This window comes from Ctenopharyngodon idella, chromosome 11, assembly GCF_019924925.1.
Source record: "Ctenopharyngodon idella isolate HZGC_01 chromosome 11, HZGC01, whole genome shotgun sequence".
In the NCBI taxonomy this organism is placed as follows: Eukaryota; Metazoa; Chordata; class Actinopteri; order Cypriniformes; family Xenocyprididae; genus Ctenopharyngodon; species Ctenopharyngodon idella.
In genome coordinates this window covers 15,057,783-15,082,707 of record NC_067230.1, presented here as the reverse complement: position 1 = coordinate 15,082,707, position 24,925 = coordinate 15,057,783, and the positions used below count along the sequence as shown (strand labels likewise).

Below are 24,925 nucleotides of genomic sequence, written 5' to 3'. Positions count from 1 at the left end.
GAGATGCTGGGATGTTCGTAGATGAGCTAATGTATTAAAGGATTAGTCCATTTTTAAATTAACATTTCCTGATAATTTACTCACCCCCATGTCATCTAAGATGCCCATGTCCTTCTTTCTTCAGTTTAAAAGAAATGAAGGTTTTTGATGAAAACATTCCAGGATTTTTCTCCTTATAGTGGACTTCAATGGTCTCCAAACGGTTAAAGGTCAAAATGATAGTTTCAGTGCAGCTTCAAAGGGCTTTAAACGATACCAGACGAGGAATAAGGGTCTTATCTAGCGAAACGATCGGTCATTTTCTAAAAAAATTTTAAATGTATGCGCTTTATATAAACAAATGTTTGCCTTCAAGTGCTTCCGCCAAAACCGCACTTCCATATTCTTCAAAAAGCTTACGCTGTATGTCCTACGCCTTCCCTGTTCTACTTACGGAAAAAACGGAACTGGCGCCGCGTTCGTTCCGTAAATTGAGTAAGGAAGGTGTAGGACCTACAGCGTAAGCTTTTTGAAGAATATGGAAGCTCTTTCTGATTATGTTGTGTTAGCCGCTTGACAAAATATTATATCTGATTTACTTTTTGGTTACTTTTTGTTTATTGTGGTAAATCAAGAAAACTAAGACTGTTATTAGGCTCACCTGTCTAATAAAACACAATATATTAAAGCTTCTTTAATGTTTACATGGTTTCTATGGAAGTAAAACCGGAAATCGAGGGTGACGCAGATATGACCTCTTTGACCAAATGACACGGCCCGTTACACTCATTAAAATAGCTGATTTCTCTCGATTTAAACATTGTTGGAAACATTCGGGATAACCTAAGTACACAAGTCAACAAAATAACATTGTTCTAGTGGTTTTTGGATATTTTAATCCAAAAATCTTACATATTATGATGTTACAAAGATCGAGGAAGAGCAGACGTCACACATCATCATCATTCTCAGACTCTATAAAAAGACACCTGTTCTCAAAGTGACTATTTATTCATTTCTATTAGCATGATATACGCTGATTAGGCTTAACATTATGACCATCTTCCTAATATTGTGTTGGTCCCCCTTTTGCAGCCAAAACAGCCCTGACCCGTCGAGGCATGGACTCCACTAGACCCCTGAAGGTGTGCTGTGGTGTCTGACACCAAGATGTTAGCAGCAGATCCTTTAAGTCCTGTAAGTTGCGAGGTGGAGCCTCCATAGATCGGACTTGTTCGTTCAGCACATCCCACAGATGCTCGATTGGATTGAGATCTGGGGAATTTGGAGGCCGAGTCAACACCTCAAACTCGTTGTTGTGCTCCTCAAACTATTCCTGAACCATTTTTGCTTTGTGTCAGGAGCATTATCCTGCTGAAAGAGGCCACAGTCACCAGGGAATACCGTTTCCATGAAAGGGTGTACATGGTCTGCAACAATGCTTAGGTAGGTGGCACATGTCAAAGTAACATCCACATGGATGGAAGGACCCAAGGTTTCCCAGCAGAACATTGCCCAAAGCATCAGACTGCCTCCGCCGGCGTTCCTCCTTCCCATAGTGTATCCTGGTGCCATGTGTTCCCCAGGTAAGCGACGCACATGCACCCAGCCATCCACGTGATGTAAAAGAAAACGTGACCAGGCCACCTTCTTCCATTGCTCCGTGATCCAGTTCTGATGCTCACGTGTCCACTGTTGGCACTTTCAGCCGTGGACAGGGGTCAGCATGGTCACCCTGACTGGTCTGTGTCTATGCAGCTCCATACGCAACAAACTGATGCACTGTGTATTCTGACACCTTTCTATCAGAACCAGCATTAACTTCTTGAGCAGTTTGAGCTACAGCAGCTCATCTGTTGGATCGAAGAGCCTAACAGGATCGAAGAGCCTTGTCCGCCCATGACCCTGTCACCGGTTCACTACTGTTCCTTCCTTGGACCACTTTTGATAGATACTGACCACTGCAGACCGGGAACACCCCACAAGAGCTGCAGTTTTGGAGATGCTCTGACCCAGTCGTCTAGCCATCACAATTTGGTCCTTGTCAAACTCGCTCAAATCCTTACGCTTGCCCATTTTTCCTGCTTCCAACACATCAACTTTGAGGACAAAATTGCTGCCTAATATATCTAACAGGTGCCGTGATGAAGAGATAATCAGTGTTATTCACTTCACCTGTCAGTGCTCATAATGCCTGATCGATGTATATGTGCCAGTAGTTTTCAAAATTCCTGAATCCTACCACTACACACCACTAGAGGAGGCTGTTTTGTGAATGTCATATACTGGCATTTGCTAACAGTGGGAAACTGTGTGCTGTGGTTTGTTGTGACAAGATAAACACTGTAAAATGAGAATTTTTATTCCTGAGACATTTATTCATCTTAACACCTTCCAGAATCCATAATACCAAATAACTCAAGCCAAAAATGTGCCCACACTATACCATTACCTCAAAAAAGCAAACTCAAAATAAATACAACAAACAAAATTGTAGCATATATGGTTATATAAATACTTGTAAGAAATATTAAACAACATAACACCATTTTCACAAACTGTGGTTTGCATTTAAAGATAATCTCTACTAAAAGTATAAACTGTTTATCAAAACCCAGAGATAACTGTGAAGTGAATTCGTAATGAACTCTTGTGTGAGAGTAAACTGTTATGAAACCTTTGGGGACTGTGGTAAACATTCAAGTATTTCACACAGACACAGCTGCAATATGGGCTGCACAATCTGGGCATATTTATAAAGCCGGCTAATAGACTTCAAATATAAATAAAACAACTGTCACTTCACAATACAAACTGGCTGGAGAACCAGAACACACTAAATAATCCTAGAATAACAGCCATATTCCACCACAAAACAAAAATCATTCATGATATGTGCTATCAAGGATTGATTCCAAACAAATCATGTTACTAAAAGCCATTCTTAAGGGGGGAATTATATACTTCACACAGTCCATCACGTAACAGTGAGTAAAGCAAAAGCTAAATCCATCAAAGAAACATTACGGCCCGGTTTCACAGACAGGGCTTAGCCTAAACCAGGATTAGGCAATAGTTCAATTAGGATATTTAAGTAGCTTTTATAAATGTACCCTAGAAAAAAACATTACTGCTGTGCATCTTGGCAGTGACAAGATATGTCAATGCGAGTTGATTTCAGTTAAAACAGCTCAAACATGCATTTTAGTCTAGCTTAGGACTAGCTTAAGCCTTTTCTGTGAAACCGGGGGTAAATTATATAAATAATTGATTACAATATCATATAAACATCTACAAAAATGACCTCATTGATATGTTAGATAACAAAAACACGATAAGAACATCAAAGTAACTCAAAAAGGTTCCCTTTGTCTCTACATCTATGAGTTTGGCATTGTGTGTATGAGGTAATATAGCTCAAACATCTGAAAGACATTGTGAAATAATGCTGGTTCAATGACATCAACCAACTCTAGAACAATATTTATACAAAGTACAAAGACCTTAATGTTTTTAACAGTCTCAAATCAGCATTATAAAACTAGCATAGTGTTATTTTAATTGGGTGCTACTTTGCCTTGGATGCAATTGTAAATGAAAATACTGACGGATAAAATGTTGGATTGGCGTGTTACATTCTCAACATACTCATATGGCTGTCTTCTTTCCAGCATTTTATTCTGCAAGTTCTGATTTTCAGAATATAACAGTGCTGAAGGTGCGAACTATAACTATATGAGAATTATTACATGGTGGTTTCACTGTTACGATGCTTGAGAGAGTCATTCTCTTGGCAGATCAGCTGATATGGCTTTTCATTTTCCTCAATCACAGAGTTGATGATTTCTACATCTTGGTTCTGAAGTTCCTCTCGTGACAGATGCTCAACAATCCCGGCACCAAACGAATCTCCCAGCACGTTGGTGGTGGTCCTGAGTCGATCCCTGTAGAACCACACAAAATATTTACATTATATTTACATTTACACCTTTTTGTATTTTCTGAAGTTTTCTGTATTTTGCTTGCTGTGCAAAAATCGCCAACACAATGTTGGAGTGTTGCAGGTGGTTGCCACGGTGTTGCTAGGGTGTAGCCATGTTAGTCTTTAGAGTGGTGCAATGCAAATGCTAAAGTATTCTGAGTGAGTTTCATAATATTGTTATGCAGTTACTAGGTTGTAGTGGGTGACTGGAATAGCATTGTTGTGGTTGGTTGCCTTGGTCTTGCAACATAGTTGCTAGTGTATTTTGGGTGGTTGTCAAGATGTTGCTATACAGTTGCTGGTGTGTTGCTAGGTGGTTGCTAGGGTTTTGCTATGTAAGTGTTAAGGTGTTCTGAGTGTGTATGTAGTTAGTAGGGTGTTATGGGTGGTTTCCAAAAGTGTTGCTAGGGTGTTGCTATGCTATGTTATGCTAAGGTGTTCTGCATGGCTTTTAGCATGTTGCTAGGGTGTAGGGATGGTTGTCAGGATGTTCCTATGCAAGTGCTAAGGTTTTCTAAGTGGTATGTGGAATGTTGTTATGTAGTTTCTAGGGTGATGTGGGTGGTTGCCAAGGTGTTTCTTTGTAGTTGCTAGGGTGTTGTGGTTGGTTGCCAAAGTGTTATTATGCAGTTGCTAGTGTATTTTGGGTGATTGCCAATGTGTTGTTATGCAGTTGCTGGTGTGTTGCTAGGTGGTTGCTAGGGTTTTGCTATGTAAGTGTTAAGGTGTTCTGAGTGCGTATGTAGTTAGTAGGGTGTTATAGGTGGTTTCCAAAAGTGTTGCTAGGGTGTTGCTATGCTATGTTATGCTAAGGTGTTCTGAATGGCTTTTAGTATGTTGCTATGTTGTAGGGAAGGTTGTCAGGATGTTGCTATGAGGGTGCTAAGGTGTTCTGAGTGTTTTTTGCATGTTGCTAGGGTAATGGGGTGGTTGCCAGGGTGTTGCTATGCAGGTGCTATATTTTCTGGGTGGTTATTAGCATGATGTTATACACTAGGGTGTTGAGGATGTTTGCCAACACATTGCCAAGGTGTTTCTTTGTAGTTGCTAGGGTGTTGTGGTTGGTTGCCAAAGTGTTATTATGCAGTTCATAGTGTATTTTGGGTGGTTGCCAAGATGTTGCTATGCAGTTGCTGGTGTGTTGCTAGGTGGTTGCTAGGGTTTTGCTATGAAAGTGTTAAGGTGTTCTGAGTGCGTATGTAGTTAGTAGGGTGTTATAGGTGGTTTCCAAAAGTGTTGCTAGGGTGTTGCTATGCTATGTTATGCTAAGGTGTTCTGAATGGCTTTTAGTATGTTGCTATGTTGTAGGGAAGGTTGTCAGGATGTTGCTATGAGGGTGCTAAGGTGTTCTGAGTGTTTTTTGCATGTTGCTAGGGTAATGGGGTGGTTGCCAGGGTGTTGCTATGCAGGTGCTAGTGTATTTTGGGTGATTGCCAATGTGTTGTTATGCAGTTGCTGGTGTGTTGCTAGGTGGTTGCTAGGGTTTTGCTATATAAGTGTTAAGGTGTTCTGAGTGCGTATGTAGTTAGTAGGGTGTTATAGGTGGTTTCCAAAAGTGTTGCTAGGGTGTTGCTATGCTATGTTATGCTAAGGTGTTCTGAATGGCTTTTAGTATGTTGCTATGTTGTAGGGAAGGTTGTCAGGATGTTGCTATGAGGGTGCTAAGGTGTTCTGAGTGTTTTTTGCATGTTGCTAGGGTAATGGGGTGGTTGCCAGGGTGTTGCTATGCAGGTGCTATATTTTCTGGGTGGTTATTAGCATGATGTTATACACTAGGGTGTTGAGGATGTTTGCCAACACATTGCCAAGGTGTTTCTTTGTAGTTGCTAGGGTGTTGTGGTTGGTTGCCAAAGTGTTATTATGCAGTTCATAGTGTATTTTGGGTGGTTGCCAAGATGTTGCTATGCAGTTGCTAGTGTATTTTGGGTGATTGCCAATGTGTTGTTATGCAGTTGCTGGTGTGTTGCTAGGTGGTTGCTAGGGTTTTGCTATGTAAGTGTTAAGGTGTTCTGAGTGCGTATGTAGTTAGTAGGGTGTTATGGGTGGTTTCCAAAAGTGTTGCTAGGGTGTTGCTATGCTATGCTATGCTAAGGTGTTCTGAATGGCTTTTAGTATGTTGCTATGTTGTAGGGAAGGTTGTCAGGATGTTGCTATGAGGGTGCTAAGGTGTTCTGAGTGTTTTTTGCATGTTGTTAGGGTAATGGGGTGGTTGCCAGGGTGTTCCTATGCAGGTGCTATGGTTTTCTGGGTGGTTATTAGCATGATGTTATACACTAGGGTGTTGAGGATGTTTGCCAACACATTGCCAAGGTGTTTCTTTGTAGTTGCTAGGGTGTTGTGGTTGGTTGCCAAAGTGTTATTATGCAGTTCATAGTGTATTTTGGGTGGTTGCCAAGATGTTGCTATGCAGTTGCTGGTGTGTTGCTAGGTGGTTGCTAGGGTTTTGCTATGAAAGTGTTAAGGTGTTCTGAGTGCGTATGTAGTTAGTAGGGTGTTATGGGTGGTTTCCAAAAGTGTTGCTAGGGTGTTGCTATGCTATGCTATGCTAAGGTGTTCTGAATGGCTTTTAGTATGTTGCTATGTTGTACGGAAGGTTGTCAGGATGTTGCTATGAGGGTGCTAAGGTGTTCTGAGTGTTTTTTGCATGTTGCTAGGGTAATGGGGTGGTTGCCAGGGTGTTGCTATGCAGGTGTTATGGTTTTTTGGGTGGTTATTAGCATGATGTTATACACTAGGGTGTTGAGGATTTTTGCCAAGACGTTACCTATGTAGTTTCTAGGTTGATTAAGATAAGTGCTTCAAGTGGTCTCTATGAATCTCTGGACTCTAGAAATGTTTTGGGTCACTTATGTAAGTACATGGCATTTTTTAGCCTTTTTTTTTTTGTCAACTGTAAAAAAGTAATGTCACACCCCTTCTCAACCAACTGCATGATTTGAGGCATCATTCATGTCTGGTGTACAGAAGCCTGACTAGTTATGTGACAATACCTGAAATGTTGAATGTTTTTAATTCAGTGTTTAGTATTATGGAAGCACAATATGAAAGCAGAATGTGTCAACATTGCTAACACTCCTTCAGATTAGCATTCTGCATTATGTATCAATAACCTTTGAGAGAGTGCGCTCTACTGGAGCTGCATGCTTCAACGTGACATTTGAGAGAGACTCACAGGAACCAGTCCACTGCGATGATCAGTGTAATGTCCTCTGTGGGCAGTCCCACCGATGTCAATACTATCACCATGGTAACCAGCCCAGCCTGAGGGATGCCTGCTGCTCCAATGCTAGCGGCAGTCGCCGTAATACTGAAAGAAACATGAGAGCTTTTTAATTTGGTAAAAGCTGAGTTTTATGGAAATTGGCCCACAGGGGTCAAGGAGAAAACTGGCAAAGTAAAGCTGTTTTGCAAAATGAATGAGAAGAGATAAACACTCCTTCAGTACCTGTACTTGTGCTTGCCAAAACTAACCTGATGGTCAGGATCTGGCCAAAGTTCAGGTCCATGTCATTGACCTGGGCAATAAAAATGGCTGCCACTGCTTCATACAGAGCTGTGCCATCCATGTTGATTGTGGCTCCAACCGGTAGCACAAAACGTGTCACTCGTTTGTCCACATGGTTGTTTTCTTCAAGACAACGGAAAGTGATAGGCAGGGTGGCAGAGCTGAGGAAGAAAAGAAAATAATAATGCCATAGAATCATGTGCTGTTAAAACAAAAGGTGGCAATTCACATCTATTCAGGAGTGTATAGTTAGCAAAATACCAGTGAAACCAGTAAATGGAACCTATTAACACACTGTCAGGACACGTGTCCACAGTTGTTAACATTGTAAATTCAGTTTTTTATATTTTATTATTAAAAAAAATGTACATTTATAACACAAGGGTTACGTATGTTTGTCTTTACGTCGACGTCACCGACGTATTGGGATCCCTAGGAAAACGCCACTGTTGCTGCAACTTCCAGCACCCTGCGTAAGCCTACTACTCCTCCCGCACATTAGAGCGGACGATTGAACAGGGCTTACACAGAGGAAGTCAGGCACTGCTAGTCCACATAACCCAAGCAGTAAGACTTATTGGATAACACAGAGTCCACATCCTGCCCATAGGGAGGTATCATGTGGAGGTTACACATATGGACTGGCCAATAGGGCAGTGCACACATGGAATGTCTCTGGGGTGGCTCCGGCCTTGTTATGGGAGAGACTACACCAGCAGAGATGGCAGAGCGGACTCTGCCAAGAGAAAGACACAGGCTCACCGTAGGATGCCATACCGTGGAAGAATACACATATGGGACCACTGTAGGAGTCATAACATATGGCACCTAGCCTAGCTCAGGGTGCAGCACTTGGGTGCAATTACCAGAGCTAGACCTTGGATCAGACGCTCCGCTATGTCCGACCACCGGAAGTGGTGATGGAGGAACTTCAAAGTTCGCCAAACGGGGAACTCTATCGGAGCAGTTAGCACACGTATCTGGTCCCTAAGGAGGGGAATGGTGCAGCAAGCCGATTTGCCGTTTTCTTGCAGGTTTGGCGGCTGCCTGGACAGGCTGGGTGGCTCCACGCTGCGGCCTGGGTAGTGGCTGCTGCTTTGGCTGAGCAGGAGTGGGGGTGGCCGCAGGAGGGCGCCCTCAGCAAGAGCAGACGAAGGTGCACCAGCGGACGGCGAGGTGGAGGCAGCAGGTGACCATCGGGGCAGGATATGTTTAATCGCCTCCGTCTGCTTCTGGACAGGGGAGAACTGTTGGGCAAAGTTCTCCACCACTTCGCAGAAGAGGCCGGCCTGGAAGATTCAGTAACTGATTTCTATCAGCCTCTCGCATATCCGCCAGGTTAAGCAAGAGGTGGCGCTCCTGACCCAGGGAGCGCGCAGTGACTTTCGTCGCTCAGAGAGTGAGGTCCGCCGCTGTGCGCAACTCCTGCAGAAGCCCTGGGTCAGTACTACCCTTGTGTAACTCCTTCAACACCTTAGCATGGTAAACCTGCAGGAGGGCCATGGTGCGGAGTGTGGAGGCTGTTTGTCCAGCAGCTTTGTAAGCCTTGCCAGTTACAGTGGACGAGAACTTACAAGCCTTGGATGGGTGACGGGGATTACCTCTCCATGAAGTGCCCTTAGGACACAGCTGCATCACTACAGCTCCATGCCAGGAATCTCTGAGTACACTTTGACTGCCCCACCATCAAAGGTAGTGAGAGGGGAAGAGGAACCAGACCAGTTTTTAGCAAAAAAAAGGTGCCTTCCACGATCTAGTTACCTCTTCATGCACCTCCAGAAAGAAAGGTACTGGGGCAGGGCACTGAGAACCAGCATGGGCTGCCCCAAGAAATCAATCGTCCAGCCTCAAGGATTCGTGACACAGTGGAGGCCTCCACTCAAGCCCAACTCTCTCGACAGCCCAGGAAAGCATATCCGTCATTTCTGGGTCAGGCTCGTGCAACGCTACAGACCCTGACAGCGGTAACGTAGCCAAGTCTTCATCCTCAGAGGACTGAAGCTCACCCTCCGATGCATCTGGTCGTCAGGTGGAGCCCCGAATAAGACGACCAGCCCCCTGTGAGAAGGGCCAGCATGCTGCACCGGAAGCTCCACAGGCTGCAGTGTTATAGAGGAGTGGGGGGCCCGGGGAGATGGCCTCGGAGGAGAAACCCTCACTGTGATCCTCAGGTCACCTTGGCTATTTGCTGAAGTAGCCCTCTTTGAAGTTGGCTCCAAAGGGGTGCGAAAGACAAATGTGCATTGCATCCGCTTCCTATTTATACCGGCGCTGCGGGGCGGAGCGCGAGATGCAAATCTTGCATGCCAATCTCCATTGGCTCATTTAGTTTACACTCGAAGAAGATAGGGCTCTCAGGTGATATCCCAATACGCCGGTGATGTCGACGTAACGTCGAACATGACCGACTGAAAGGGAACACTATGTTAGGATTATGTTTTGTTTTGCTTAGTTTCATTGTTTTGGTTTGGTTCTGGGGCCTATACCATGGAACCAGTTTAGGTGTATAACCAGGTATGTTTCAGTTTAGTTTGCGCCAACCCTGGGTTTTAGGCACCATGAAAGTTGCTTGGCTTTTAGGTGTGTTCATTGCCATAGTAACTTGCACTCAACGGCTAACCTGCTCCAGGACAGGTTATGTTCTAGGTAATCTCAAACCGAAATTAGACCAGCTGTGAACAAAGTGACACATCTCTGACGCAATAAAGTCACTCCCCCAGTTTCTCTTGCTCTGAATTAAAGGTCACTACATGGTAAAAGATTGTTAAACACAAAATTGCCAGGCTTTTAGCGATGATTATTTATTATAAATATTTGATATGATTTATATAATTACAATACACTTAATCCATTACACATGACCAATTTTAGTTTATCAATTATTATTACACATTTAGTTTAAATGTGTATAAATATATACATATAATACGTAACATAAATAAGATTAGATTGGAATCGATACATCTGACTACCAATAGATATAGCAAATATTTTATTTACACAGGTGGTTACCTGGATGAGGTGCCTAGAGCTGTGATGAGAGCCTGTAGCAGCCCACCGATAAAGGTGAAAGGGTTCTTCTTGGTCACCACAAAGAAGAGCAGAGGCAGAACGAACAGGCCGTGGATGAGTAGCCCGACAATGACAGATACCGTGTACATCCCTAATTGTCCGCCCACCTGAGCAAGGTCTTTCATCTCAACAATCTTCCCTGCAATCAGGAAGAGGATACCCACTGGAGCATACCTGCTCAACAGAGGCCAAATGTGACAGACATTCAATAATAGTGGCTTCTGCATACATGCATCCATAAATAAAGCATTTAATGTATGTTGTATTTTAATTGAAATTTCACCACAATAGCTTGAATTTAAAGATTTTTATTTCAATGTTACAACAATTTCTCCTACTCCAGCCAATGTCAAATACTGTATCTGGAAGCTCATTTCCACCAGAGTTAGAAAATATGAATCTGTAAGTGATAATTGTCAGGGTTATGTTTTGTTTAGTTGTATTTTCATTCCTGTGTGTTTGTTCCTTGTGCTTGAGTTCAGTCTAGTCTTGATTGCATCCTAGTTAGTCTCCTTGGTAACTGATTATGTTCAGCTGTCTATCATTAAGTTTCCCTGTGTATTTATACTCTGTTCAGTTCATTATTGGTTCTCCTCTTTTGTTTGTGTGGTTAATGACATTATTCTCTGGGTAATCTCCTTGTATTTTCTCCTAGTAAAGTAAAGAATTTATTGTTTGATAATCTGCATCATGTGTTTAATTACTACCTCCATATACATGGCAATAATAAGAAGTCACAATAAAAAAAAGTCATCTGTAAGCCATAATAAAGTGTTTCAAAATTAACATTACATTGAGATGAAATTTCTCATAATAATGATTTAGTTAATAATAATGAGAACCTTTCAGATACTCATTTGGTACAAGTAACAGATATTACTAACTACCCATTCTTACTTAACTGTGGTGGGAAAATCAAAAATTAAAAAAAAAAAAAAAAATTATATACCATTTCAAGAAACGTTCCTTGAATATACAGCAGTGGCCAAAAGTGATGTATGGCCTAGCAAAATTGACATCTTCACCCTTTATTCAAATCTTATTACAAATGTGTTAAAGATTTTGTAAGCATATTGCGTAATTGTGCTTGGAGTCAATTGTTTTATTTGAGATAACGCAATGAAACATGCCAAATTATGCGAACATAATTTTTGACCAGGCTGCCATATAAAGGAATTATGAACACATGCAAAAACAGGTTGTAGATAATCAAAGATAATCGAGATAATCAAAGAAACATTAATAACTGATTATGATAATGATTATATAGTCAATGCATGTTTTTTGTCCTGTAAGCTTTTTGTTTTTCTATGCAGATTTTAGAGTAAAATAAAAGTTTTTTTTTTTTTTTTTGACAAATAATTTTGTCAGATAAATACCTTAACCAAGTTCAGTGTTTAGTTCTTTTCTCATATTTAAAATATTTTAAAAAATATGAAATATTTTCCTCATATTTTGATAGTTTAATTAAACTTGTAGGGAGATTAAAAACAAATATCCCCTCCAGACATCACTTTCGGCCACTACTGCCAAATTACTTGATAGGCCTAAGATTTTCTTTCAAGACTTTAATTTTTTTATGTGACTTTTTCATTGTGATATTCACTGACATTTTTACTTTATGGTCCCCAAAAAATTCCAAAATAAACTGCAACAAAGAAATTAAAAATATAACCTTTGAAGAGGTGTATTCCAGTCATTATATGTATGAATTCCATTTTTAATGTATTTTTGAATAAATTAATAGCATCATGTCATTGACTCTTAAATGACTGCTTCACTGTCATCAGGGCCTCCGCAGGAGGGTTATCAAAACATCATAATTGGACACTAACCAGATAATGATGGCCACCAAGCGCATTATGGCTTCATTCAAGCAGTCAAAGAAGTCCCGGAGAGCCTGGCCCTGCTGTTTCATGTTTCCAATCACTAATCCAAAGCACATGGAGAAGACCACCAACCCCAAGGCGTTCACCCCATTTGAGGAACCTGAGACAGGAACCACCTCTTCCACCGTCTCCTGGATGGTCTGCAGAATTGTGCTTAAGTTGGATAATTGGCTGAGATCTGTAGAGTTGATGTTGTCTGTCGCATTGACCATGATGGTGACATTTTTTGTCAACACAGTTTTCTTGTATAGTGTTTTGTACTGCAAGAAAAATGGGTGGTTAGTAATATCTGTTACTTGTACCAAATGAGTAGAGGCACTTTAATGTTATGGAAATGCATTAGAAGAGAATTTACAAACCTGTTTAAAGCAGGCTTCAACTAAATTTGGTGGAAACATATTTCTGTAGGAACAAGAAAAAATCAGATCCCATAACATCTAAAAAATAAACAAGGATTGCAACAGTCAAACGAAAATTTCTCCCCACCTTATCAGGTCCAGAAAAGCATCAGCGGCCTGCACTGGCTCAATGCTGCCACTAGAGGCCACTGGACTATCCCTGCTGCCTTTACCCGGCCTGATAATAATCACCATGACAATACCGATGAAAACTGCTATAAACGTAGTCACCATGTAGTAGATAATAGCCCGGATTCCCATTTTCCCAGAAGCCTTGCTGTCCAAAGAGGAAATTCCTGCACAAAAACATGAAGAACCAAGACAAAGGCAATTCTTTATTGAATAGAAAGTTCAAACCAACAGCATTTATTTTAAATAGAATTTTTTAGTAACATTATAATTGTCTTTACTGTCCCTTTTGATCAAGTATTAATTTCTTTAAAAAATCTTTCTGACCCCGAACTTTTGAACAGTAGTCTATATTATATATTTTTAAACATTTCAAGTTGTAGCCTATATATTAACAGTAGTAAATGTATTATGAATAAACAATGAACAATTAACCTAAATTAATAAATGCTATGTTTTTCAGGCATACCTGTGACAAGGCTGGAGACAATGAGGGGCAGAACAAGCATTTGAAGCATCCTCATCAGCAGCTCTCCAGGGAAAGAGAAATACTTCACCTCCCTGATGGACAGGTTATGAGGTCTCAGGGCAAAACCCAGCATCACCCCTACATACAGTACAGAAATTTAATGTGAAACTTAAGTTAGCAAGTCTGTTAACTCTTTTGGACTTCACACTTCCCTCCTAAACAGTGCCACTATTAACAAAAAACAACTACAACTTTATGTGCTTTTCCTGTTGTTTTGCCCACTGATTTACTGCTTTACCTAAAGCCACAGCAGCCACTGTGAAGATCACAAACGTGTTCCTCCGCAGGAACATCTTCACGCTGTCTCGTGTGATGCAGCCCATCTTTCGCCTACTTCCTGACATCTGCTTCTGTAATACTCGGCACAGATGGTGGAGCCCCTCCTCAGCACGCTGTGGCTTCTCAGAGTCTTCACTCAGAAACAGGCTGGTGCTGTTTGGAGGCTTCTCATTCATAATCAGCTCTAATACATGGTCCAAGAGTGTTTCATGGGAAACTGTGGCAAAACATTGAGGAAAATTATGTCAAGGCTAAAATTCATTTTTTGTAACTTGCAATGTTTCATGATTTAAAGTTCACCATCTCTCAAAGAGCATCTTGGTTACTTTTGATGGAGGGAACGAGACGTTGTGTCAATGCACTGACACTAGGGGTTGCACTTGGGAGCCCCAAACACCTCTGATACTTCAGAAAAGGCCAATGAGAATTGTCAAGTGGAATTTGCATGCCACTCCCCCAGACATACAGGTATAAAAGGAGGTGGCTTGCATCCACTCATTTAGGTTTGTGCTGAGGAGCCGAGATAGTGTCCCGGCCATGTCAGCGGTAGTTCAGTTTTGTGGCAGGAGGGACACAACATCTCCTTCCCTCTACCATTAAGGAACGGAGGTTACAATAGTAACCAAGACGTTCCCTATCTGTCAGTCACTTTGACGTTGTGTCGATGGGATGACACTAGGGGTCCCTATAAGAAACACCACAATTAGCTGAACTGTTACGAGGTTGGGCGGTGCATATGCAGGCAGGCTGCTGCGTGCCTAATAACAAGTGCACCAGGTCATGTTGTAACCTTCCCAAAGCCCCATGTAAGCAGCGTAGTCCCCCACACCACATTGCATACAGCGCCCCAGCCTGTCTTGGACATGTCTGTTGTGACAACAACATGCCTTGAACTTGTTCTAAGGAACACCTGCCCATAGAAATGCAAGGTCTATCCTAGGGCTGAAAGTGTGGCGACAGATCTGTGTGCTGCGGCGCCATGCCCATCTTGGGACTCGAGTCTGAAGCCTGAAACTGTTTCAGTAGAAACACTGTTTTCCCCTTGAAAGAGTTCAGGCATTTCAGCACGGACTGAGCGTACTCTCTCATGAGACATGCTGTCATTTTGACTGTGTCCAACCACATACTGAGAAAAGAGATTCTCTGCACTGGGGAGAGCTTGCTCTTTTCCCAGTTGACCTGAAATCCCAAAAGGCTGAGGTGTCTGAGCACCAGGTCCCTGTTCACACACAACAGATCTTGAGAGTGAGCTAGAATTAGCCAGTCATCAAGATTATTGAGAATGCGAATACCCACTTCCCTTAGCAGGGCAAGAGCCGCCTCTGTGACTTTCGTAAAGACGCAAGGTGACAGGGACAGCCCGACGGGAAGGACCTTGTACTGGTATGCCTGACCCATGAAGGCAAACTAAAGAAATGGTCTGTGTCAAGGTAGAATTGAGACATGAAAGTATGCGTCCTTCAGGTCTATTGTCGCGAACCAGTCTTCGTCACCCATAGGGGGAAGTCGGTCGCCAAGAGCAGTTCCTACATTAATCCCAGGATTACCAGGTCAGGACTATCTTCTGCAGCTCTTTTAGTGCTTTATCCTGATGTACTTGCAGGATGTCCGTAGCGTGCAAGGTGGAGGCGGCCTGTCCAGCATCATTGTAAGCCTTCACCGTCATTGACAAAGTGAACTTACAAGCCCTGGACGGAAGTCTAAGACGGTTCCACCAGGTAGTGGTGCTCTGCGAGCATAGATGCATCGTGATCGCCTGCTCAGCCTGTGGAACCTCTGTGAACCCCCTGGCCGCCCCACCATCGAGGGTAGTGAGCAAGGAAGAGCTTGTGAAGCGCGCCCTGGCAGTGAAAGGTGCCTTCCACGACTTTGTGAGCTCCTCATGCACTTCTGGGAAGAAAGGAACTGGGGCGGAGCATGACTGTGAGAGGTGCTCAGAACCGAGGAACCAATCGTCCAACCGCTAACGCTCAGGGCAGGGCAGAGGGTTCCACTTGAGCCAAAGGTTCACGGCAGCCCAGGCAAGCATGGCCGCCAACTATGCATCGGTCTCAGACTGGGCGACCACACCAGATTGTGGGGGTCCAACTGAGCCCTCATCGTCTGAAGACAATAGCCTGCTCTCCGATGCTGCATTCAACAACTCATCCTCTACTTGAGCCCCGAGTTAAAAATTAAGTTCGCCCTGAGACGAACCACCTAACTCATCCATGAACTCAACTAGGGGAAACGAGCGTGCCGGAGAATGGAAGTCACATAGGGATTGACCCGGTGGAAATGCTTCCACTGAAACCCCCAGATCGCCTCCAGCGCTTGCTGCAGCACTTGCCGGTATGCAAATTCCACTCTCCAATTCTCATTGGCCTTTTCTTAAGTATCAGATGTACTTGGGGCTCCCAGGTGCGACGCCTAGTGTCATCACATCAACACAACGTCGAAATGATTGTCGGATAGGGAATAATAATTAATGAAACCATGATGTAATATTCAATATAATATTACAATTAATATTACCATAATAATATTATCTTGAATTGATTAAATGCTGAAATATGTATTGTCCATTACAAGGTGTGTACTTACAGTGTTTTAGTTACCAAAAGTGAAGATTTGTCGTTTTTTGGAACAAAACTAGAACTCTTTTCCATACAACAAAAGCATATAGTGACCATACATTTTAACCACTGATTCTTCAGTTCCTCTGCCTTTGGAAGTCCATGTAATGATGTTATGCCTATGCAGTGAAAAAAATTGATAAACTTATCCTGGCCTTATAACTACCTTTGTTTGAGGGCGAGCCAAAGAAGCCAGCAGGCGGACATATTGCAAACGTGTTACATCATGACATAAGGGGCTTTCGCACTGAATAGTTCTAGGAACTAGCCACTAGGATAGTTCCCCGAGGACTAATTTCTCCCCCGGGCCATGTCCCTGGTTGCATTCGTACTGGGAATAGGAACTGCGAAGCAGCTGACAGCGGCGTCTTTAAGCGCGACATTTACAAATGCTAAAAAACGGTGAATAGAGGATGCTGCGATCGGAGCTGTTTGTTGTGTGTCGTGGGTGTCGTGATAACAGAGAATGGAATGTAAACGCATAATCTACATGACTGAAGGAGCAAAAAGTGGGGCTAAGAAACAAAATCTCCTATGACAACTTTCAGTATCAAGGCGGAGATTAGAACACAACCCTGCAAACAACAGGTAAATGCCGTTATCACCGTTTTCCATGTTTGTGAGGTAAATACACTATATTATCAAAAGTATTGGGTCACCCCTCAAAATCATCAGGTGTATGAAATCAAGCACCTAGGCATGCAGACTGCTTCTACAAACATTTGTGAAAGAATGGGTCGCTCTCAGGAGCTCAGTGAATTCAAGCATGGTACCGTGATAGGTTGACACCTGTGCAATAAGTCCATTCGTGAAATTTCCTCACTACTAAATATTCCACGGTCAACTGTTAGTGGTATCATAACAAAGTGGAAGAAATTGGGAACAACAGCAACTCAGCCACGAAGTGGTAGGCCACGTAAAATCACAGAGCGGGGTCAGCGCATGCTGAGGTGCACAGTGCGCAGAAGTCGCCAACTTTCTGCAGAGTCAATAGCTACAGACCTCCAAACTTCATGTGGCCTTCAGATTAGCTCAAGAACAGTGTGTAGAGAGCTTCATGGAATAAGTTTCCATGGCCGAGCAGCTGCATCCAAGCCTTACATCACCAAGTGCAATGCAAAGCGTCGGATGCAGTGGTGTAAAGCACGCCACCACTGGACTCTAGAGCAGTGGAGACGTGTTCTCTGGAGTAACGAATCACACTTCTCTGTCTGGCAATCCGATGGACGAGTCTGGGTTTGGTGGTTGCCAGGAGAACGGTACTTGCCTGACGGCATTGTGCCAAGTGTAAAGTTTGGTGGAGGGGGGATTATTGTGTGAGGTTGTTTTTCAGGGGTTGGGCTTGGCCCCTTAGTTCCAGTGAAAGGAACTCTTAATGCTTCAGCATACCAAGACATTTTGGACAATTTCATGCTCCCAACAGTTTGGGGATGGCCCCTTCCTGTTCCAACATGACTGCGCACCAGTGCACAAAGAAAGGTCCATAAAGACTTGGATGAGTTTGGTGTGAAAAGTTTCCTCCGGTGTGAAAGCCCCTACTGCTACATCATGGAAATAATAGCAGGACTAAAAATAAGGCATTTAAGGCAGATGTTTTCTTTTGGAGAGATTCAATTCCTTTGGGATGGACTTTGTACTTTATTATACTTGCAGATTGATTGTTTACATACACAGACAACTATATTACACACTAAAGTAAAGGTAAAATTAAAAAAAGCATAATAGGTCCCCTTTAAACTTAGTATATCACGAACAGTCACAAGACATGCGACAACGTTGGTTACGTGACAAAAAATCATCTTTAAAAAAAAAATTCAAGGTTATGGTGAGACTTATAATGGAAGTGAATAGGTAGACTTAAAAGTTGAAATGTAAAATAATTTTTAATAAGCTCTAACATTAATTCAGTTTCAGTTTCAATTCAGTTTTAGAGCTTATTGTGTTCTGTTGTCATGCAACAACGATTAAAATTAGACATAGCTTTAGACTGAAAGGTTAGTATAAGTGATTTTTTCACAATAAATTCATGTTAACATTATACTTCCATACTTCTGAAACACTGAGTATTTTAAATCCTACGAAATCGGCCCCATTCACTTATTGTAAGTGCCTCACTGTAACACATGAGTTTGCTTTTTAAAGAAAAGATAAATTGGAAAGATAAATTCTGTAATGCATCCTGTAAAACTTTTCTTCATCATTTGAGAATACAGTACTGATCCTGTAGGGGGCATGGACGAACTGTTAATATACCTCTCTTTAAGCAACATCATTGGGCCACACATTTTAGTCCCTCACAACATAGCCCAATTTTCTCGCTGCTTTAAAAGTAATTTTCAAGTGATTGAGAGCAGTTAATTAAATGAGAAATGGTCAGCAAGTGTATTAAAATTCACCACCTACTCTTGCAGTTAAGCACCAACTTCAATCCCAACTCGTGTTTAATGACATGCTGACGCCATGTTGATGAGAAGCTACAGTAATGACATGCTCTAATTGATTATTAAAACTGTAAATACAAAATAAATGTCATATTGAGGCACTTCTCCCGAAAACAAACAAATATCATGTGACTTTCAGATAAGCAGTACACAGTGTCTCCACTGAGAGTGTCATTGTATATTCTGTTTCAGATGCAGACAGGATGGAACTGAAGGTGTGTAAGCTCAGGGTTGTTCTGGAGTCAGCTGTGAGTGTGAAGAACCTGCTGAGAGCACAGGGTTACCCACGACAACAGATGTGAGCAAGGATTTATGTTAAGGCAGAACTGAATAATTAAAAAAAAATCACCAACGAGGGTATTAGCAGTAGTTCGACCAATCCAACTGATACTGACGGTTTTTGGGGAGCTGGGTTTTTTTGTGATCATTTTGCAATTTTGTCCACAAGAACATATAGCTTTCTATAATACATAAAATACATTATTAATATCCCATGACACTTTTAGTAAACTAACACAGACTACTGCCACCTACTGGTATGGAAGAGTTACGTCCTCTCACACATGCTAGCTGGTCGTCGGCTGTAGTCTGTGCAGTGTGTTCAAGCCAGTGCTGCCAAGTCCGCGATTTTCCCACGGAATTGGGCTACTTTTACACCGTTGCTGTGGGTTGAAGCGAGCCCACATAACATGATATTTAGCCTCTGGAATGCAAATTTTACTAGGGGAACCCCGTCAAAAACGTGGATTTGTCCCCCCGGAACGCGATTTTTATTGGAGGAGCCCCCCGAAACGCGATTGGGCTAGTTTTGAGTAGCAATTGGGCGTGTTTTTCTGTGAAAACCTGGCAACCCTGGTTCAAGCACAACTTTTTAGCCTCGACGTGAGGCGAATAGGGTTGGGAACCGAGAACATGGTATATAGTGTTTTTTGAAATGAACCGGAACCATGCAAGATTTCTAAGTTTCTGTTCCAAAAACAGTTCTGGTGTGATGGATGGGTGAAGTGCAGGGAGCATATCCTTTAATAGAAACATCTCACCTCATGAATATTATAGCAATGAATGCACTGAAAAGTCCTCGCACTACTCATATACATCAGATATCAATAGAGAGAGAGAGAGAGATGCATAAAGCTGCACAATTAATCTTTAAAAGATCGCGTTCTCGATTTCATGATCTAATTCCTAAATGACAATGATTTGCCCGTGTATATTAAACCTCTGACAAAAATAAAATCGCGACATTCAAATCTGCGTTGGCGCTGCCGCTAGAGAGAGCAGTTGTCATGTTTAGACATAAAGAGCTTCATAAACAATCTTTTCAAACACGCAGTATCATTATTTCTGTGTTTCAGATATTCCAATTATCACAGAAGTATACAAAAGTTTATTATTCAGATAGAAACGCTGATGTTACCCATCAAAATAGAATAAATCACCTTCTGTAAGTAACTGGACTTCAAATAACGACTGTATCGATTGCATTGTTACGCCACTATGTGGCAACAAATTACTGTTAAAAATGTATCTATCACCGAATCATTCTTTCAGAAACAAGTGAAATCTTTATGAATCCAACTTACAAAAATATTCAGCTTCACCTGTCTGGATCTTACATGTGTGTTCAAGTATCTTATTTGTGTTGAATTTGTGGCAACACTTTACAATAAGGTTCATTTGTTATGAACTAACCATCTTTGTTAACGTTAGTTAATAAAAATACAGCTGTTTGTTCATGTTACTTCACAGTGCATTAACTAATGTTAACAAATACAACTCTTGATTTTAATAATGTATTAGTAAATGTTGAAATTAACATTAACATTAACAAAGATTAATAAATGCTGTAGAAATGCAGTTCATTATTAGTTCATGTCACTGATGTTAACTAATGAACCTTATTGTGAGTTAGCGAATTGTATTGTTGTATTATTAGCGAATTTGTTAAGATTAGCAGTCTGTTAAATTCATTTTACAAGAATAATAAACACAAAAAGGACTGTTTGAGTTGAGTATTGTGCATTTTTTCCCTACTACTATTTTTTTTATTGGTTGTTTAATTATTTTAATGGAACCGGAATTGGAACCGGAATCGTTAGGCTGAACCGGAACCGGAACATTTCTTACGATTCCCAACCCTAGAGGCGACGCCACAAGCGTTTCCAATTACCCTTCAAATTGCAAATTGAAAATACACCCAACGAAAACACTTCAATTTCGCAAAAACTACCATATCTATCACAAAAAAAAAACTTTACACTCGCAAGCAGTGTTTTTTCATTCAATTCAATTCGTAAAACTGACGATGAAAGCATCGCTATTTGATTATTTTATTTTATTAATAAATTAAAGACTGCTGAGATTAGGTCCTGCTCTTTTTGTTTCTCTCCTGCAACCAGCTGTGACACAGCTAACCTGACTATATCTTGCAATCGCAATTTTATGCCTTGTAATTGCCTCTATAATTTTTTGTAATTGTGAATTTATTTCTCATAATTGCAATTTTCTCACAATTACCTTTTTATGTTTTGCTTGACTATTGTGGACATGGTGTTAAAATCAGGAAAACATTTACAGCAATCCTGTCAGGAATATAGCAAAGGTAGCACTCGTAAAGGAATCAGATCACCCAAAAACGTAAATTCTGTTATCGTTTACTCACCTTTGACATTCCAAACCCATATGGTATTTTTTTCCCCCAGTGGAACACAGTATGAGATGTTTATAAGAATGTCCAGGTTGCTCTTTTCCATACAATAGAAGGGAATGGATATTTGATGGATATCAAAAAAGCACAAGTGCAAAATAAATAATATGGGTTTGAAACAACATGACACACTTTTCATTTTTGAGTGCGTTATTGCTTCACAACTCTTACCCTTGTGTTTCTAGTAAAAACATTTTGAAATTATGGACTGGCTAACAAAAAAATCAACCATCATACAGACAACTGACACAAATGACTGTTTGTCTAATGTCAAAAGATGTTAAAAATAAGAATAAACTTCATACCAAGAAGAAAAACATTAGAACGAGATAAATTTTACTAGTAAGACTGTTTAGTAAGTAAACTGTCACCCAGCATTTACACTTCAATTACTTAAGAATATTCTCCAAACTAATCTACAGTATAAAACCTTGACATGGGTTCACTCACCACTCATGATTGCTCTGCAGTGGGTTAGTGCTGGAGATGAAGGACTGAAGGACAACTTGTGCTAAACGCACATGAAACAGTTTATTATATGGCCTGACTCTCTCACCCTCCATGTGACCCCATACCGAGTGACACTAGAGGTACACAACATACCTTTTGGCCTGATCTAGGGCCAGTTTTCCCTCCATTGATCCCTACTTGATGGTCTGATCACTGATCTTAAATCAGCATAAATACTCACATCAACAAACACCCCAGGTGAGCACTACAAAGCTGACCCACACCGTAATCTTGCTCCCATCCTTTCCACTTTCCAATAGTCAACTAAAAGATCATCACAGAAAAATGAGAACTGATATTGTATTTGTGAACTGAGCATGATGGGATTTTTTAAAGAAAGAAAGAAATTATTTGATGCCTCATCCAGAGTACCAGCTCAGTTAAATATGTCTAAATGTTATTAGAATATATTTAGACACTTTACATTTTAAAACAACACAACACGACTTACCATTTCTCAGCTGCTCTGTTCTGTTCCTCCGCGCGCGCTGTGGTAACGTCGCGTGCAGCAGAAGCTGGAGACTCCGCGATGTTCTGCCCTCGCAACAGTTTAAAGAAAAGAAGATTTTTGCGTGGGAAGAGGAGGATTTTTCTTGTAAGAAAAAAAAAAAACGACCTACTGCCCGATAGCGCGAGGAATCAACACGTTAATAAAGTCTCATTGGGGGGAGGCGTTATACTGAGTGTATGCAGCGACAACACCCACTGTGCGTTTACTGATGGATTCATTTAATGACTGTGACTGTGGCACATTGTCATTTAATAGTATCTAAAAGTATTGTTTGCGAAATATGACCTTCATTAAATGTTGTATTTTAAGTGACAATGATTTGTTGCACAAGAAATAAATATTCAGCGTATCTCATTACCATGACAACGTGATTGCTCGCACTTGTTCCAGCCTTCAGATCTGTGTGTGTGACCTTCTGCTCCGATCTACCCACTCACCACCTACACAGTGTCTTAGGTCTGCTCTGCTGTATAAACTCATCTCGCTCTTTTCCTTGCTTTCCCCAAGGAGCCTCTAAGGAATCTGATATTTCTTACAGCACACGCATTAACAGGGGTTAGTTTAACTTCATTATATTGTACTTGTTGCATTCATGTACTTTCATAATAAATTATTGTTCAGGAATATCAGTGGATAAAAGGTCATTTTTTAATTCTGCAAGAGTAACAAAAAATTATGTGCATACAGAATACAGGTTTTTAGGAGCTATAAGCACCAATTAAGAAAAAAAAATATATATAACAATGATTCAATAATAATTCACACAAAGTCACCATAAATCGGTAAATTTGGTTGAATGTGTAATTTCTTTGCCAAGGAAAATCATTTTCAAACAGTTTAATTTTCAGATTGAACGCACAAAATATTTTTGAGATGTCATCATTTGAAATTGTTCTGTACACTCAAAAAAAAAAAAAATAGTTTGTTCAATGAACTTAAAGGGTCAGTTCACCCAAAAATGAAAATAATGTCATTAATTTCTCACCCTCATGTCGTTCCACACCCGTAAGACCTTCATTCATCTTCAGAACACAAATTAAGATATTTTTGATGAAATCCAATGGCCTCTATTGCCCGCAATGTCACTAAACCTCTCAAGATCCAGAAAGCTACTAAAAACATATTTAAAATAGATTATGTGACTACAGTTGTTCAACCTTAATATTATAAAGCGACGAGAATACTTTTTGTGTGCCAAAAAAACAAAATAACGACTTTTCAACAATATCTAGTGATGGGCGATTTCAAAACACTGCTTCATGAAGCTTTACGAATCTTTTGTTTCGAATCAGTGGTTCGGAGCACCAAAGTCACGTGATTTCAGTAAAGGAGGCTTCGTTTACACGATCTGAACCACTGATTCGAAACAAAAGATTCGTAAAAGCAGTGTTTTAAAATCACCCATCACTAGATATTGTTGAAAAGTTGTTATTTTGTTTTTTTGGCGCAAAAAATGTATTCTCGTCGCTTCATAACATTAAGGTTGAACCACTGTAGACACATGAACTTTAGTAGCTTTCTGGATCTTGAGAGGTTCAGTAACATTGCTGGCTATGGAGGCCTCACTGAGCCATCGGATTTCATCAAAGATATCTCAATTTGTGTTCTGAAGATGAACGAAGGTCTTACGGGTGTGGAACGATATGAGGGTGAGTAATTAATGACTAAATTTTCATTTTTGGGTGAACTAACCCTTTAATAAATTAACAACAACTTTTCCACACAATTAGGTTATGTGCATACAACAACAAGACTGGAACAAGTTAATTTAAACAAATAATGTTTTTTTGAACCAACTTAAGATCTAAGTTCCTGTGTTGGATAATAACTAGCAAAAGCTTGTTAGCATGCTAAAGACAATTATGTTTATTATTATTATTATTATTATATGTAACATACATACGGGATGAGCAAGTCTCAGTACTGTTATGAAAACAGTTATTGCTAATTGAGAGAAGCAAGCAACAGAGATCATGTTGTCTCACAGTCATGTTTAGTTACTGTCCTGTTTAGTTTTCAGTCTTAGTTTTCATTGAGACTGTCCTCCTCCAAAAAATGAACTTATTACGACCTATATTTATGTTTTAAAGTCGTGCACCCTCTAGCTGGCGTAAATATAATGACAGTGTCGCGTCACGTCTGTCGTCATTAAATGACGTATGACTGTCGTTAACAATCAAAATGCGTGTTCATTTAAATGCAATGTGTGGACTTTTTACACAGTCCCTTACCCACAATTTGTCCTATTTCCATTTAGCAAAACTCATTTTTTTTTTATAAACAACAACACCTACCCCAACCCTAAACCTACCCTTAGTGATTTATAGTGCACTTTATGAGCACATGCGTTCCCTAGGATCAAACCCATGATCGCATGAT

The 24,925-nt window shown here is 40.9% G+C and overlaps 1 protein-coding gene across 1 annotated transcript; it reads right to left on the bottom strand.

The window, feature by feature from the left end:
• Positions 1–2,326: 2,326 nt before the first annotated feature.
• On the bottom strand, positions 2,327–22,726 carry slc1a6 (solute carrier family 1 member 6). Its single transcript, XM_051912680.1, has 10 exons — positions 22,487–22,726; positions 13,722–13,979; positions 13,424–13,561; positions 12,914–13,121; positions 12,787–12,829; positions 12,374–12,687; positions 10,479–10,712; positions 7,433–7,627; positions 7,134–7,268; positions 2,327–3,923 (listed from the first exon to the last, which is right to left on the bottom strand). Exons 2-10 carry the CDS (start codon positions 13,936–13,938, stop codon positions 3,725–3,727), a joined length of 1,683 nt encoding a protein of 560 aa, XP_051768640.1. The 5' UTR covers positions 13,939–13,979; positions 22,487–22,726; the 3' UTR covers positions 2,327–3,724.
• Between the last annotated feature and the right edge of the window lie 2,199 nt (positions 22,727–24,925).

What these genes read in the sequence shown, in the direction of transcription:
- slc1a6 (XM_051912680.1), bottom strand. Translation starts at nt 13,938, where the DNA reads ATGAATGAGAAGCCTCCAAACAGCACCAGCCTGTTTCTGAGTGAAGAC. An exon ending in AGTGGCTGCTGTGGCTTTAG is followed by an intron (nt 13,562 to 13,721) that starts GTAAAGCAGTAA and finishes TACTGTATGTAG; the next exon opens with GGGTGATGCTGGGTTTTGCC. An exon ending in TTGGTGGCCATCATTATCTG is followed by an intron (nt 10,713 to 12,373) that starts GTTAGTGTCCAA and finishes TCTGTTGAGCAG; the next exon opens with GTATGCTCCAGTGGGTATCC.